Source organism: Neomonachus schauinslandi, chromosome 3 (assembly GCF_002201575.2).
Source record: "Neomonachus schauinslandi chromosome 3, ASM220157v2, whole genome shotgun sequence".
In the NCBI taxonomy this organism is placed as follows: domain Eukaryota; kingdom Metazoa; phylum Chordata; class Mammalia; order Carnivora; family Phocidae; genus Neomonachus; species Neomonachus schauinslandi.
This window is the reverse complement of record NC_058405.1, coordinates 181,470,564-181,483,530: the sequence shown is the minus strand read 5'-3', so window position 1 is coordinate 181,483,530 and position 12,967 is coordinate 181,470,564. Positions and strand designations below refer to the sequence as shown.

Here is a 12,967-nt window from a genome sequence, read left to right as displayed (position 1 = left end):
GGAGGTGAGGTTGCTTAGCAAGGGAGGTGCGCGAAGAGGTAGGGGAAGCAGATGTGTGGCAGGAATATTTGGGAGGCAGGATTGATAGGACCGAGGGGGACAGTGCAGGTAGGTGGGAGAGGTGTGAACAGCTGTATAGGCAGTGATGTATGACCGAGGAGCACATTTGAGGGCATGATCGTGGGTCTACAAGTCCCATTTTGGATTTGTAGAGCTGGAGGTCAATTGAATATGGCCAGGGCTCCACAGAGAAGTCTGGGCTAGGGAGGGACGTGGAAGGGTTGGTTGTTCAGCATTAGATGCCATTAACACCATGGAAAAGGTCAAGTTTGCCCAAGAGAAAGTGAGAAGAGGCCAGGGCAGCCCTGTGGAGCTCCAAGGGGCTTCTCCCAGTAGGAGGAAGGGGATGGGCACAGAAGACACAGGAAAAAACATACGGAGAGGACAAGGGGCGGGGACACCGGGAGAACAGAGTGGGGGTCAGTTGGTTCCAGCTCCTCAGGGAGGCTACCAAGAGCTCTCCACACTGCCTCATTCAGTTCCCACAGCAGCTGTATGATGTTGGGCTGCTCTTAACACCGTTTTTAAAAATGGGGAAACCATTCTTCAATAACCAGGTTCAAGAGGTGACTTTATTTATGGCTCAGCGGCAAAGCCCTATCTTCTGGTTCTCAGAGCAGTGTTCTTTCCACTGCACCACGCAGCCTCTTAAGAACACAGCTGGAAATCCTGAGTCAGTGCTACTCCAGGCTTAATGGACCAGTTTATCCTCTTATTAACAAGAGAGGTGATCTTAAGGTACGAGAAAATACCCCGCCACTGCAGTCCAGTCTCCTTTGACTGTCTACTCCATGAATAACATCTTTTTATTATTTATTTTTAAAACCCTTCATGATATCCAGCAGTTTTTCCCATTATAGGGGAAGACCCTGGGGGCACTTATTTAAAGGATCTACGCTATGCATGGAGTCCTTGTCGAGGCTTTAAGTGATGTTACAGTGTCACCTAGTGGGTGAATCTTTGAATTACAGCCAAGCGTGAAAAAGGCAGGAGGGGTGTCACTGAATTGTTCATTTTAATTATAAAGTCTTAATCCATTCAGTAGTCCATGAGTTCATGTTTAGAATGTATATCGTGCAAGGCAGTGGCCACGGTTCTGGAGTGGTAATAAAATGTACACAGATCCCTGACCCCCAAAAGCTTATCAGAATACATCACCCCAAGCAGATATTAATTAAAGTAACATGCATGAGATAATAGTGAAAAATAGGTCATGAGTCTAGTTAGGTGTTATTTTAGGGTGGACAGAAGAGTTTGTACAAGAGTGAGATCGATCAGGACTGGGGTAAAAAGAGAAGCAGCAACTGGAGTCTGAGGACCTGAGTCCGAATCTCTGCTCCCCTAGGTGATAGTCCAGTGGCCTCTGGTCACTTGCTTCATCTCTCTGAGCCTCAGTTTCCTCATCTGGGAGACAGAAAAGTAGCTACAGGGTGGCCTCCTGCTTTATGGATGTAAGGATTCCATGGGACGAATGCACAGTGCTGTGTCAGTGCCTAGAACAAGTACCGTTGCTCCACCACCACCAGGATGGTTTTGGTTGGAGGAAGGTCGAATCTGAGCTACAGAAGGCACACGTGTGATTGGAGCAGAAGGCGTAGGTGAGCAAATGACAGGGAGTAGGTTTGGCTGCGGTGGAGAAGGGCAGACTGTCCCCATTACAGGGGGCGATGAAAGCAGTGACAGGGGCAAGAGAAGACTGAGGAGGAGTTGGCAGTTGTCTGTAGAAGTGGGTAGAAGCCCAGAGTGAAGGAAGGGAGGGCGGCTGGTGCTTGGGTAACCCACGCGAGATGACAAGACCAGGACAGGGAGTCTCCGCAGGGGGATGACAGTAAGACAGACGCATGAGATTTAAGTCAAGGCAGGAAGGGTGGCCTTGGCTGCAGGGTGGACATGGAAAGCAGGGGAGAGCTGACAGCCGTGTGGTGAGCTTACATGATGGAAGGAAAAAAGTTGCCATCTGCTGGGGTCTGGGAAGAGGAGAGCAGGGAAGCCAGTCTGGGAGTGATGCGCTCAGCTTCTGACGTGATGAGTGTGAATTAACGGAGGAGGAAGGTTCAAGAAGGCGTCTAGAAAACAGTTGGACCTACAGGATAGGATTAGAACATTGGATTTGAGAACGACAAAAAGAGAGGTCTTTAATTAATTTGATGAATACTGCTGTTTCCTAAAGAAACTTTACAAAAGAACATAGAGTACATTAAGATAATTTTCTTTTAAGTTTAAAATAAGACAAGGCTGGAGGCAATGGACAAGGCAATGACAAGGTCTGGGGAGTGGTGGGCACACAACCAAACTCCATAAATAAATTCCTTCCCTTCCTGGACACTTTGATGATCACTGTCATGGTCTTAGAGACCAAGGGTGATTTGGGAATGTGTGCATAATTAGTATAATAAAAGCATCTTTCATAGTCATTTGTTCATTCATTAATGAATGAAGGAGGGAACAAACGTACATTTATACTTCTTCGCACTGATTCAGCTTCTGGTTGGGAAGGAACAGAGAGCTGTCACAGACAAAGTGTGAATGGATATGTATTTGCAGTTGTCTCTCTGTAGTTATTTCTCCCAAGCCTCATACTGCTAAAATGACAAAGGGTTTCTTAGATTTTTGTCATTCCCCAAAGGGTTTGGTCCCTGGGGGCAAGCACATCAGTGGCAGCCCAGAGGCTGAGTTGAAGATTTTGGTTTTAAAAATGTACATATTTTCTCATCTGTTCATCTGTTCTACCAAGTTGTGAAATAAAAATGATTTGATCTTAGCCCTGCTCAAGAGCCGTGCCTGATATAGATGATTCACAAGTGACAGAATCCTGAAGGAATGCCCTGGCCCCAGAGGGCTGGGTGACTCTCTCTCCTCTCTGATCACCGTGATCCTCTATTTGTACAGCTGGCCTGGGAGCCTACTGCTTCTGCAGCCTCAGGAGGGAGGCAAGTAGGGCAGGTCCAATGACATGGTGTCAGCGTGGGCTTCGAGGAGGACGGAGGGATGACCTGTGGGACATCACAGGGCTTTCCACAGGTTCCTCAGCTGCCAAGATGACTGTCATTTCTGGATTCAGTGAATCTTTTCTGATTTCGCTCTCGCTGAAAGTCATAAGCCACAGAGGCAATTCTGTGCATACAGTAGAAAAAAAGAAAAGAAAAAAAGGAGAAAACAAAAGAAAAGAAAAAAAGAAAGAAAGAGAAAGGAAAGGAAAGGGAAGGGAAAGAAAGGAAAGGGAAGAAGGAAAGAAAGATCAGGGAAACTACATCTGAAGTCAGTCATTCATTCTACTAGTGTGCATTTCTTTTTTCCTTTTTGCTAGCCTGAATCCAGTGTAGAGCAATCCACTGTATATCATGTTATTGTTCATAGGTGGACAGTGCATAGTTAGGAGCAAAATATTTCTTTAAAATTCTTTTTTAAAGATGCAAAATTCTTTTGATTATTTAATGATTCTCTAGTTACAGAAATATCTCCTATGGGCTTGTTATTTATGTCTGTTCATCCTGAAGTTAATTCCATTATAGCCTTATAAATGAGTAAGCTCAAATATTTACTTGTATGTTACAGTTTTGTTTTTTTTTTAAGATTTTATTTATTTGACAGAGAGAGACACAGCGAGAGAGGGAACACAAGCAGGGGGAGTGTGAGAGGGAGAAGCAGGCTTCCCGCGGAGCAGGGAGCCCGATGCAGGGCTCGATCCCAGGACCCTGGGATCATGACCTGAGCCGAAGGCAGATGCTTAACAACTGAGCCGCCCAGGTGCCCCTATGTTACAGTTTTTTTTAAACGGACCTACTTTTAAATATGAAATAGTTTAAGGAGGTTGGCATTATTCTCTACATTGCTGTGGATAAATTATTTACTCAAACTGGATGAACTAGCAATGACTATTTCTAAGACTGGTGTTTGGAAAAATTTCATGAGCAGCTTTCTGACAGATTTAATATTGTGATACAAGGTTTAGTGTATTTCTTTAAAAAATTTATCCTATAATGAATTACCTGTTAATATGCAAAAAAAACCTAGCACTAACTATAAAACAAACCACAGGTTTCCCCAGCGGTTGTAAATAAGTTGGCATTTAATATTTTATGCTAGTTTTTCCACCTGCAAAGTAGGGGTTATATTTACCATTTAATATGGTTGAAATGAAGGTATGACAATGCCTGTGTTCTCTCTCAACGAGAAGTTACGATATCATTGCGATCAGAGCCATTGTTCATAATGTGGGGCTGTGTGCTCTGCTCACCTCAATGTGGAATCATTGACTGTTTCACTGTTCGTATTATTTTCTTAAGTATTTATTGTCCTTCCTACCATCATAGCCTTGGGCATATAGCCTGTGCCCTGCAGGAGCTCATGGTTAGCATTTGTGGGGTTGGGGGATAAAGAGATGGTCACTGTAATAGGCGAGGGTGTTATTATAGAAGCATCTTGGAGAGCCATCTAGTTCTGAAGGGTGTGTGAGGGGAGGGCAGGAGGTTGGGGAGTCTTTCCATGCGAGCACTGAGAGATGACCTTGGGAGTGGGAGGGACAATTCTGGGACAGGACGCCAAGTCTGTGAAAGAACAGAGCTTATTCAGAGAAGGCAAGGAAGTCAGTGTAACAGATCAGGGCAAGGGAGGAGGAAGGGCGTGGGGTCCAGAGTTGAATAATGCAAATAACCATTCCTTGTTTTATTTTATTTTAAAAGCATTTTAGATGGCACCTTCTCAAATCAGAACCCATTTCTATCATTTCTATACTGAGTGGCGTTTTATCATTCTTACCACCATTTGTACATTTCCACTCCTTTTTTTTTTTTTTTTTTTCTCCCCAAAGTTCCATTAGCTCACTGGATCTGGCCTTGTATGTCCAGAATGAAGCACATTAAGGAGATTTATAGGCAGTTAATTGGCTGTCTCTTTCTCACCCTTTTATGTTTAAACGTACATTTTGTTGTTTCTAAATGTTACATTATTGTAAAGTACAGCATTCACAAAAGATAATTTAGGAGGTTTTTTTGGTAAATTACCTATAAGATGAAAAGATAAATTCCCAAACTTAATGAAAAAGCAGTTAATTTCCTGAGGCTTATATTCAGGAAATCTTACTAAGAGCAATTAACATAGGTTTAAAAAAAGTAGTTGAAGTCATTATTTATTCTTTTACATTGTTGTTTACAATTTGTGCAATATTTAAATTGATATGCCCTCGAAATGCCCCCAAATGATTTGTGCCTGTATAATTACATTTCATATTTTATTGTTGTCGGTTTTGTAATACATATTTATACATTTAAGCTCCTTGAAAATTCTAAGCTTTTAGTATTTTTATGGATACTCAATACATAGTAGCTGTTATGATGATGATGAAAAAGCATGAAGAGAAGGGCAGATTCAAATGAAGTACGATTTTGATTTGTGAAGTTTAGGCAGGTGTTAAAGGTTGTTGATAATGTTTGTTGAGTTGGTGACTTCATGGTGAAAGAGAAATGTTAGTCTTTATTATAAAGGTTGCATTTGCTGTTGGTAAATGGTAACATTGCCCTGGCTTGCATTTTCCCTCCTGGGGCATGACAAAATGCTATTTCTTGTATATCCTTCAAGAAATATTCCTTTATAAACATGCATTTAGAGACGATGTCTGTCCATTTGTTTCTCTACAGGTGGGATATGACATGCAGCTTGTTTTCCCCCCTTTGAACAATGAACTAAATAGTTACTATAATAATTATAATAATATTATAAATATAATAATAACAATAGTTAGCATTGTTGTGCCAGGCACTATGCCATAAACATATGCCATGCATTATTCTTTTTATGTTCACCAGCCACTGACAGAGAAAGAAGCTGAGGAACAGAGAGGGTAAGAAACATGCCCAAGGTCACACAGCTAGTGGGCCTGGGCTTCAAACGCAGGGGCCTGACTGCAGAGCCTGGATGTTCAGTCACTGTCTTCCTCATGAGCATCGTGAGGGTGATCTGTGTCAGCTCAAAAAGCCTTGCTTGCTCTCTTTGATGTTCAGGCCTTCCACATTTCCATCAGGTCTGTTACGTCTGTGCTCTGCTCTGTGCCCTGGGGGTCTCCAGCTGCCAGTCTCTGCGTCTCTCTGCGGGCGCTCTCAGAGCCCCATTTGCCCGCTTGGCAGCAGGCACTCTGCACCCACCACCGTGGTCCTCCAGCGAGGAGCTAAACACCGCAGCTCCCTCACTCTTGGATGGGATCACACTGAGGTTGTGTATTCTACCCTGATTCCCCGAGTGCCTGATCTGGGCTGTATTCCAGTGACCCACCGGTAACGTTACTAGAGTCGGATTCTTGGGCCCGACAACAGAAACGAGGCTGAACCCCAAAATCAAAGGCCCAGGCAAGGCTTTCTTGTGGCTGCCACTTGAACTGAAGGGAGACTCAGCACCAACAGAGAGTGTGGTTAGACTGACCTCTCCAAGCAATGAGCAACAGGGAGGCCTCGCTTATCTGGAGAAAGTTCCAGTTCACTATGCTAATGAGGGAAAGGGGGAAAAAATGCCTCTATCCGATTGGTTAGCAAGAGCCTAGTTCTGATTGGTTGGCAAGGCCTCGTCCTGATTGGTTGGCAGAGCCTCATCCTGATTGGTTGATATTGGCAGGCGATTCAGGCAGCTTACTGGTGCTTTTGGAGCAGGGGCTTCAGGTTGGTGGAGCCTCTGTTTTCAATCGAGGTTGTGTAGGGAGCTGGGTCCTGGTTCTGCTCTGTAAGAGAAGCGGTTTAACAATACAGGAAACAGAAAGCGCCCCAGGTGCATAAGGTTTTTCATTTGGGGCTTGTTCCCATGGTCTCTAACTGTCTCAGTGACTGGCTTGATTCTGCACCCTGATTGCGGGCTTTCCCTTTTCTTTAATTTTTTTATTGTTATGTTAATCACCATACACGGGCCTTCCCTTTTCTGTGTCACGTCCCCCCTTCCTTACCCTGTCTTCTTTGATTCTCAGACAAATGGTTTGCATTGACTCCTTGTCCTATGCTTTGCTTCTGGGACACCCAGGCTAAGACAGGCTGTGTGGTGTTCCATTGTATGAAGGAACCAGAAAGAAGAATATCAAGATGACTCCAGGATTCTGGCTGGATTAAATGGGTAGTTCAGGAAGGTTGACAGTGGATTAAATTTCGGAGGAAAATCAAGAATTCCATTTTGGATCTTTTTTTAAGTTGGAGGTATCATTATATCCAAGAAGATGTCAAGGAGGCAGCTGGATATGCTCAGTCTTCTGGAAGTTAGAGAGGTCTGTGCTGAGATATATAAGTGGTGCTATTTGAACCCATGATATTTAAAATTTCAGTCCTAGAGGGAACCATGAGTGTACAGACTGTGGAGAGAGAGAAGGGAGCCTGGAACAGAGAAGAGAGCAAATCATAGGGGGGCCAGGGAGCGTGTTCCTCTGAGGCCAGTCTTCCCTACTCCAGAATAGAGAGAGCTGTGAGACTCAAAGCTGCTTCTAGTGGGCAATAACTCAATGTCCATGTGGTGCATCAGCCCATCTAAATGCAATGGAGGACAGGCAACAAGGGAGCAGAGAGTTTCTCATGTTTGTACTGGAAATGTACCCACTGTGGGTTCAGGAGGAGAACTGAGCTCATGAAACTTCTTCACCTAAAGTAAGAGGTGACCCTTTCATTCATGGAAAGTCAGATTGCACAAATATAAATTGACATGGAGAGTCTACTTCCAAATTAAGAAATAGATATTAGGTAAAAAGCAGCTAAAAAAAAGAAACGTTTTCCACTAAAAGGACAGAAAAATCATTAGCCATATGAAATTTTAAAAAAGATCTGGCATATTTCTCCACTCTTGATTTGTGTCACTAACATAATCATAATGACATTTCGATTTTTTTCTTGCTTTGTTTTGCAAGTTCCTTGCTTTGCTAAACAGCTCAAGATTTATAAATGTCATCGACAGAATGAAAGTAGTAGAACTATAACCAAGTTGTGTGTACGTGTGTGTGTGTGTGTGTGTGTGTATAGACATGGAATAATTCAAGCTTATTGTATGCTTTAAATTCAGATTGAAAAGGGCAAGGTTGATGTTTCTTATTTTTGTGATTAATAGATCATTTGTGCTTTTATTATTAGTATTTGCTCAAACTCTAATTTTCCAGTCTTTCGTCAGCCAAGTGAGCATGTTTGTGTTAGAAGATAGTACTGAAGAATCAGCCAGCCCTTTGCCTTTTTAATCTTCCTTCTTAGGGTCAACCAGGACCACTGGGGCCACAAGGTCCTATTGGACCCCTGGGACTGCCGGGACCCATTGGTGTTCCAGGAGAGAAAGGGATGAGAGGTGACAGGGGTCCTCCTGGGGCAGCAGGTGACAAAGGTGACAAGGTAAGACTCTTCTTAAGTGGGAAATTCTTACTAACAACTCGCCAGCGCTACCATGCCTGATTTTTTTCCAGCATGAAGTTTGTATTTCTTTTTTTAAATTTTATTTTATTATGTTATGTTAATCACCATACATTACATCATTAGTTTTTTTAAATTTTATTTTATTATGCTATGTTAATCACCATACATTACATCATTAGTTTTTGATGTAGTGTTCCATGATTCATTGTTTGTGCATAACACCCAGTGCTCCATGCAGAACGTGCCCTCTTTAATACCCATCACCAGGCTAACCCATCCCCCCACCCCCCTCCCCTCTAGAACCCTCAGTTTGTTTTTCAGAGTCCATAGTCTCTCGTGGTTCGTCTCCCCCTCCGATTCCCCCCCTTCATTTTTCCCTTCCTGCTATCTTCTTTTTCTTCTTTTTTTTTTTTTTAACATATAATGTATTATTTGTTTCAGAGGTACAGGTCTGTGATTCATCAGTCTTAAGCGTTCACCATAGCACATACCCTCCCCAATGTCTTATCACCCAGCCACCCCATCCCTCCCAACTCCCCCCACTCCAGCAACCCTCAGTTTGTTTCATGAGATTAAGAATTCCTCATATCAGTGAGATCATATGATACTTGTCTTTCTCTGATTGACTTATTTCGCTTAGCATAATACCCTCTAGTTCCATCCATGTCATTACAAATGCATGCCAGAATTTTTTTTATAATCACAAGTGGTCTGTACTAGTACCTTATAATAAATTAAGTCTAAACTTCTCTTCCGTAATCAGCCCTCATTCCCTAACTCTTTTCCAGAGGAGCATGTCTTTCTAGACTTTTCTATGCACTCAAATACATGAGTGTACCCAATGAAGGGTTGTATTCTTTCATGGCTTTCCTAAAAACCTAAGTGATATATTTATCATGCTAAGCCTTTCTTTTTTTAGTCAACCATATGGCTTAGAGATCATTCCATATCAATTTATGTAGATTAAACTTATTCTCTCAAAAATACTGCACAATATGCCACAATATAGATAAAACTATAGTTTATTCCCTGTTGATATCCTGTCCCAACTTTGTGTTGTGCCGGGTGCAAAGGCAATCCTGTAAATTACCTGTGTTAAATTTAAGAGTTTATTTCTCTTGGAGAGACAGATTCTGAGAAGTTGAATTTCTGGCATATAGGGTATTGAATGTTTTCTTTGAACGGATGCTGCCAAGTTGGCTTCCTAAGTACAAAAAGAAAAGTACAAAAGGTTTTTTCAAATATTGGCATTTAAGTTAATTAATGTAAAAAGGGGCGCCCGGGGGGCTCAGTCAGTTAAGCGTCCGACTCTTGGTTTCAGCTCAGGTCACGATCTCAGGGTTCTGAGATCGAGCCCTGTGTTGTGCTCTGCGCTCAGGGAGGAGTCGGCTTGGGATTCTGTCTCTCCCTCTGCCCACCTCCTTTCTCTAAAATAAATAAATAAATCTTTTAAAAAAAAGTTAATTAATGTAAAAAATAAATGACAACTTCTAAGAGTTTTTTAAAAAATGAGTTATTAATTATTTATGTTTTCAAGTAAATCAGTCTGTTAATCTAATACTTTAGTAACTTTTGTATCTTTGTTTTCCGGGATGTTAGGGTCCAACTGGTGTTCCTGGATTTCCAGGTTTGGATGGCATACCTGTAAGTATCCTTAAATTTTTTCCATTTTTTTTTTAAAGGAAAAGCACTCATCAAAGCCCTTAAAATCACATTTTATCTCTCACTATGTATATTTATTTGGCAAACTCTTCTTTATTTTCTCCTGGTAGTACATGGAAGGATGCTTGCATTTTAATGTTGTGTAATAACTTTGAGACCAAAACACTACTTGAAAAGCAAGGTTTTCAAACAGATTAGAGAAAAACATTCCAAAATCTAAGCTACATGTACTTGCCATGTTCTAGAAATAAATGTATACTCATAGTGAAAGTTTTTATTTGCTGGTTAGTTTTAACAGAGGAAGGGGGCTTAATCTCTCATTTCTAATATGAAAACCAAATGAAAGGAGAGAAAGGTGTTTCAAGGGCTTTATAATCCATTAGAGTCATTCTAAGGATTTTTAAAAAGGTGCTCTCCCAAATCTCTCAGAATATTCCAAACTAAATTAATTTCAGTTGGGTTATATTAAAATTTATCTGTATTTTTAATGTGCTACATAGTACTTGTGGCTGGGAAGGAAGTTTCACAAATTCAATAACACGTGAGTCAAAGTTGCCATAATTTGGGTACCCATATTGCAGAAACTTTGTGTTACAGTATTCTTGCAAAAACACCTCACTCATCAGCTTGTTTCTTACAGGGGCACCCAGGGCCTCCTGGATCCAGAGGCAAGCCTGGCATGCACGGCTATAATGGTTCACGAGGTGATCCAGGGTTTCCAGGAGAGAGAGGAGTTCCTGGCCCAGGAGGCCCCCCAGTAAGACCCCCACAGCTTATCCTAAGGGGAATCTTAAGTGAAGGGCTCTACAAGGGGCACGAGCTTGATGTGTTCAAGAAACAGTGTTCATACAAGTGTGCTGGGAGCATGGTGAACAAATGGGGGTGGCTGGAGGGTGAAGACAGAGAGGTGTGCAAGACCCAGAGCTCTTGGGCCTTGCACACTGTGGGAGGAGTTTCTCTACATGCCATGGGAAGGCATGGGGTGGGGGGTTACAAGGAAGGAAGCAGTATGATCTGATTGATGTTCCATTAAGATGCTCTAGGCTGTCGTGCGGACAATGGATAGTAAGGGAAGGAGCAGGGAGGTCAGTAAGCAAAACTTCCATTGTTTATCACTCAGGGTTCACAGCAGACTCCTAAACCCACTAGGTATTTCAAAGAGGAAGGCATTTCATAGAGGGAATTTGACACATATTGGAAAGGTTGGGGGAGTGGAATTCAGGGACCACTGCTGGACTGTGATTCCAAGGGCTTGCACTTAGCTGAGATCCAGCAGCCAGGAGGCTTTCCTGCACATGACCACTGCCTCCCACCCCCATGTCCAGACACCGGCAAACAAACACTCAAGTTTCTAACCTTACCTGCTTGGCAGTAATGACAATACAGGAAGAGGATGTCTTCCTTACTTCTGCCTTCCAAATCTCATAAGCACATCTCCTCTGTGGACCCTAAGTCCCATTTCAGCTGCAAAGGGGTCTGGGAGATGTAGTTTTAGCTTTCTCATCCCCATTATGCAATAAGAAAAAGGGAAGGCGTTTGAATGGATGTTTAGAAACAGTTGACAATATCCAGCACTTCAGAAAACGTTACTGCTTTTAGGTATTTTTTTATTCAGAAATGTGGACTTTTATTTAAATATGAATTTAGCAAGAACTATTCTTTCCTGTACCCCTGATATTCCCTTTCTCTCTCTTTTTCTTTTTCTCACATAAAGATTGGAGATGATTTGGCCTTTTAAAACTGGTTTTCTGAGACTTCGGGAGCCTTTCCACTTCCCTGTAAATACTATTTCCCAAGATTCCTTCTAAAAGGTTTTCTTATCATCACCACTGTAATCATCCTGCTTTCTCCTCATGGGTTTTCCATTTGCTCTCAATTCTAGTGTGACTGACCTGAACACAGAACTCAATAACAATTTCCAAATTTACATCTTTCTTTAATACCAAGGAAGAACAACAACCATCTTCTGTAGTTAAGCTTCTCAACCACCCTTTGTTTTCAAACTCAGCCATTTGAAGGCTCAAGTGCAGTCTGGTGAATGCACGTTTCTTAAGATCTTCAAATTGGGTCAAACCCCATTCTGCTGAGTGTCTATGAATGTTCAGAAGAGGAGGAGTTCTCGGGGCGCCTGGGTGGCTCAGCCGTTAAGCGTCTGCCTTCGGCTCAGGTCAGGATCCCAGGGTCCTGGGATCGAGCCCCGCATCGGGCTCCCTGCTCGGCGGGAAGCCTGCTTCTCCCTCTCCCACTCCCCCTGCTTGTGTTCCCTCTCTCGCTGTGTCTCTCTCTGTCAAATAGTTAAATAAAATCTTTAAAAAAAAAAAAAAAAAAAAAAAGAAGAGGAGGAGTTCTCGATTTTAGCTTTCCCACAGCGTGCCGTGGTGACCATGATACTGAAGTTTGCCGTAATGGTGTCTTCGCAAAGCAGCTTTCTTCCCCTTAGCCCATTTCATTTACAGTCGGTCCTCACTTTGCCCACTAGTGTGAGGCATGAAGAACGACCATGCAAGCTGGCCCCACACAAGCAACCTTAACATCCAGTGGGAAAAAGTAGTATTGTTCCATGACCTCTAATACGTTTTGTTAAAATATTAAAAACTCTCTTCATGTGAGTTATAAATACATAGGGAAAATTTAAAAAAAACTAATATTGATTTAGTACACTGTCATTTAAAACATACACAGTGAGAATCGAAGTGTCTCAGGTCTTTGAAAACACTTACCAAGAGTGTTTTGAACAGTGCCTTCTGGCCATGTAACTTACAATAATGAAGTGAGTACGTCTTTCTGTGCTCTGGTGAACTGTCATACTTATTTCTGAGTTTGGATCAGCTTTTAGTGCTGTGAACTGTATCTCAGAGTCCCTTTGCGATGAGGGTCTTGAGCCTGCG

The 12,967-nt window shown here is 42.4% G+C and overlaps 1 protein-coding gene across 1 annotated transcript in view; it reads left to right on the top strand.

Moving 5' to 3' along the window:
* The window catches only part of COL4A4 (collagen type IV alpha 4 chain), a 103,936-nt gene that overhangs the window by 12,914 nt on the left and 78,055 nt on the right, over positions 1 to 12,967 (top strand). The window contains exons 4-6 of the mRNA XM_021682955.1: positions 8,262 to 8,396; positions 10,017 to 10,061; positions 10,720 to 10,836. Coding sequence (XP_021538630.1) covers positions 8,262 to 8,396; positions 10,017 to 10,061; positions 10,720 to 10,836 — 297 coding nt within the window. The remainder of the gene's footprint in view (positions 1 to 8,261; positions 8,397 to 10,016; positions 10,062 to 10,719; positions 10,837 to 12,967) is intronic.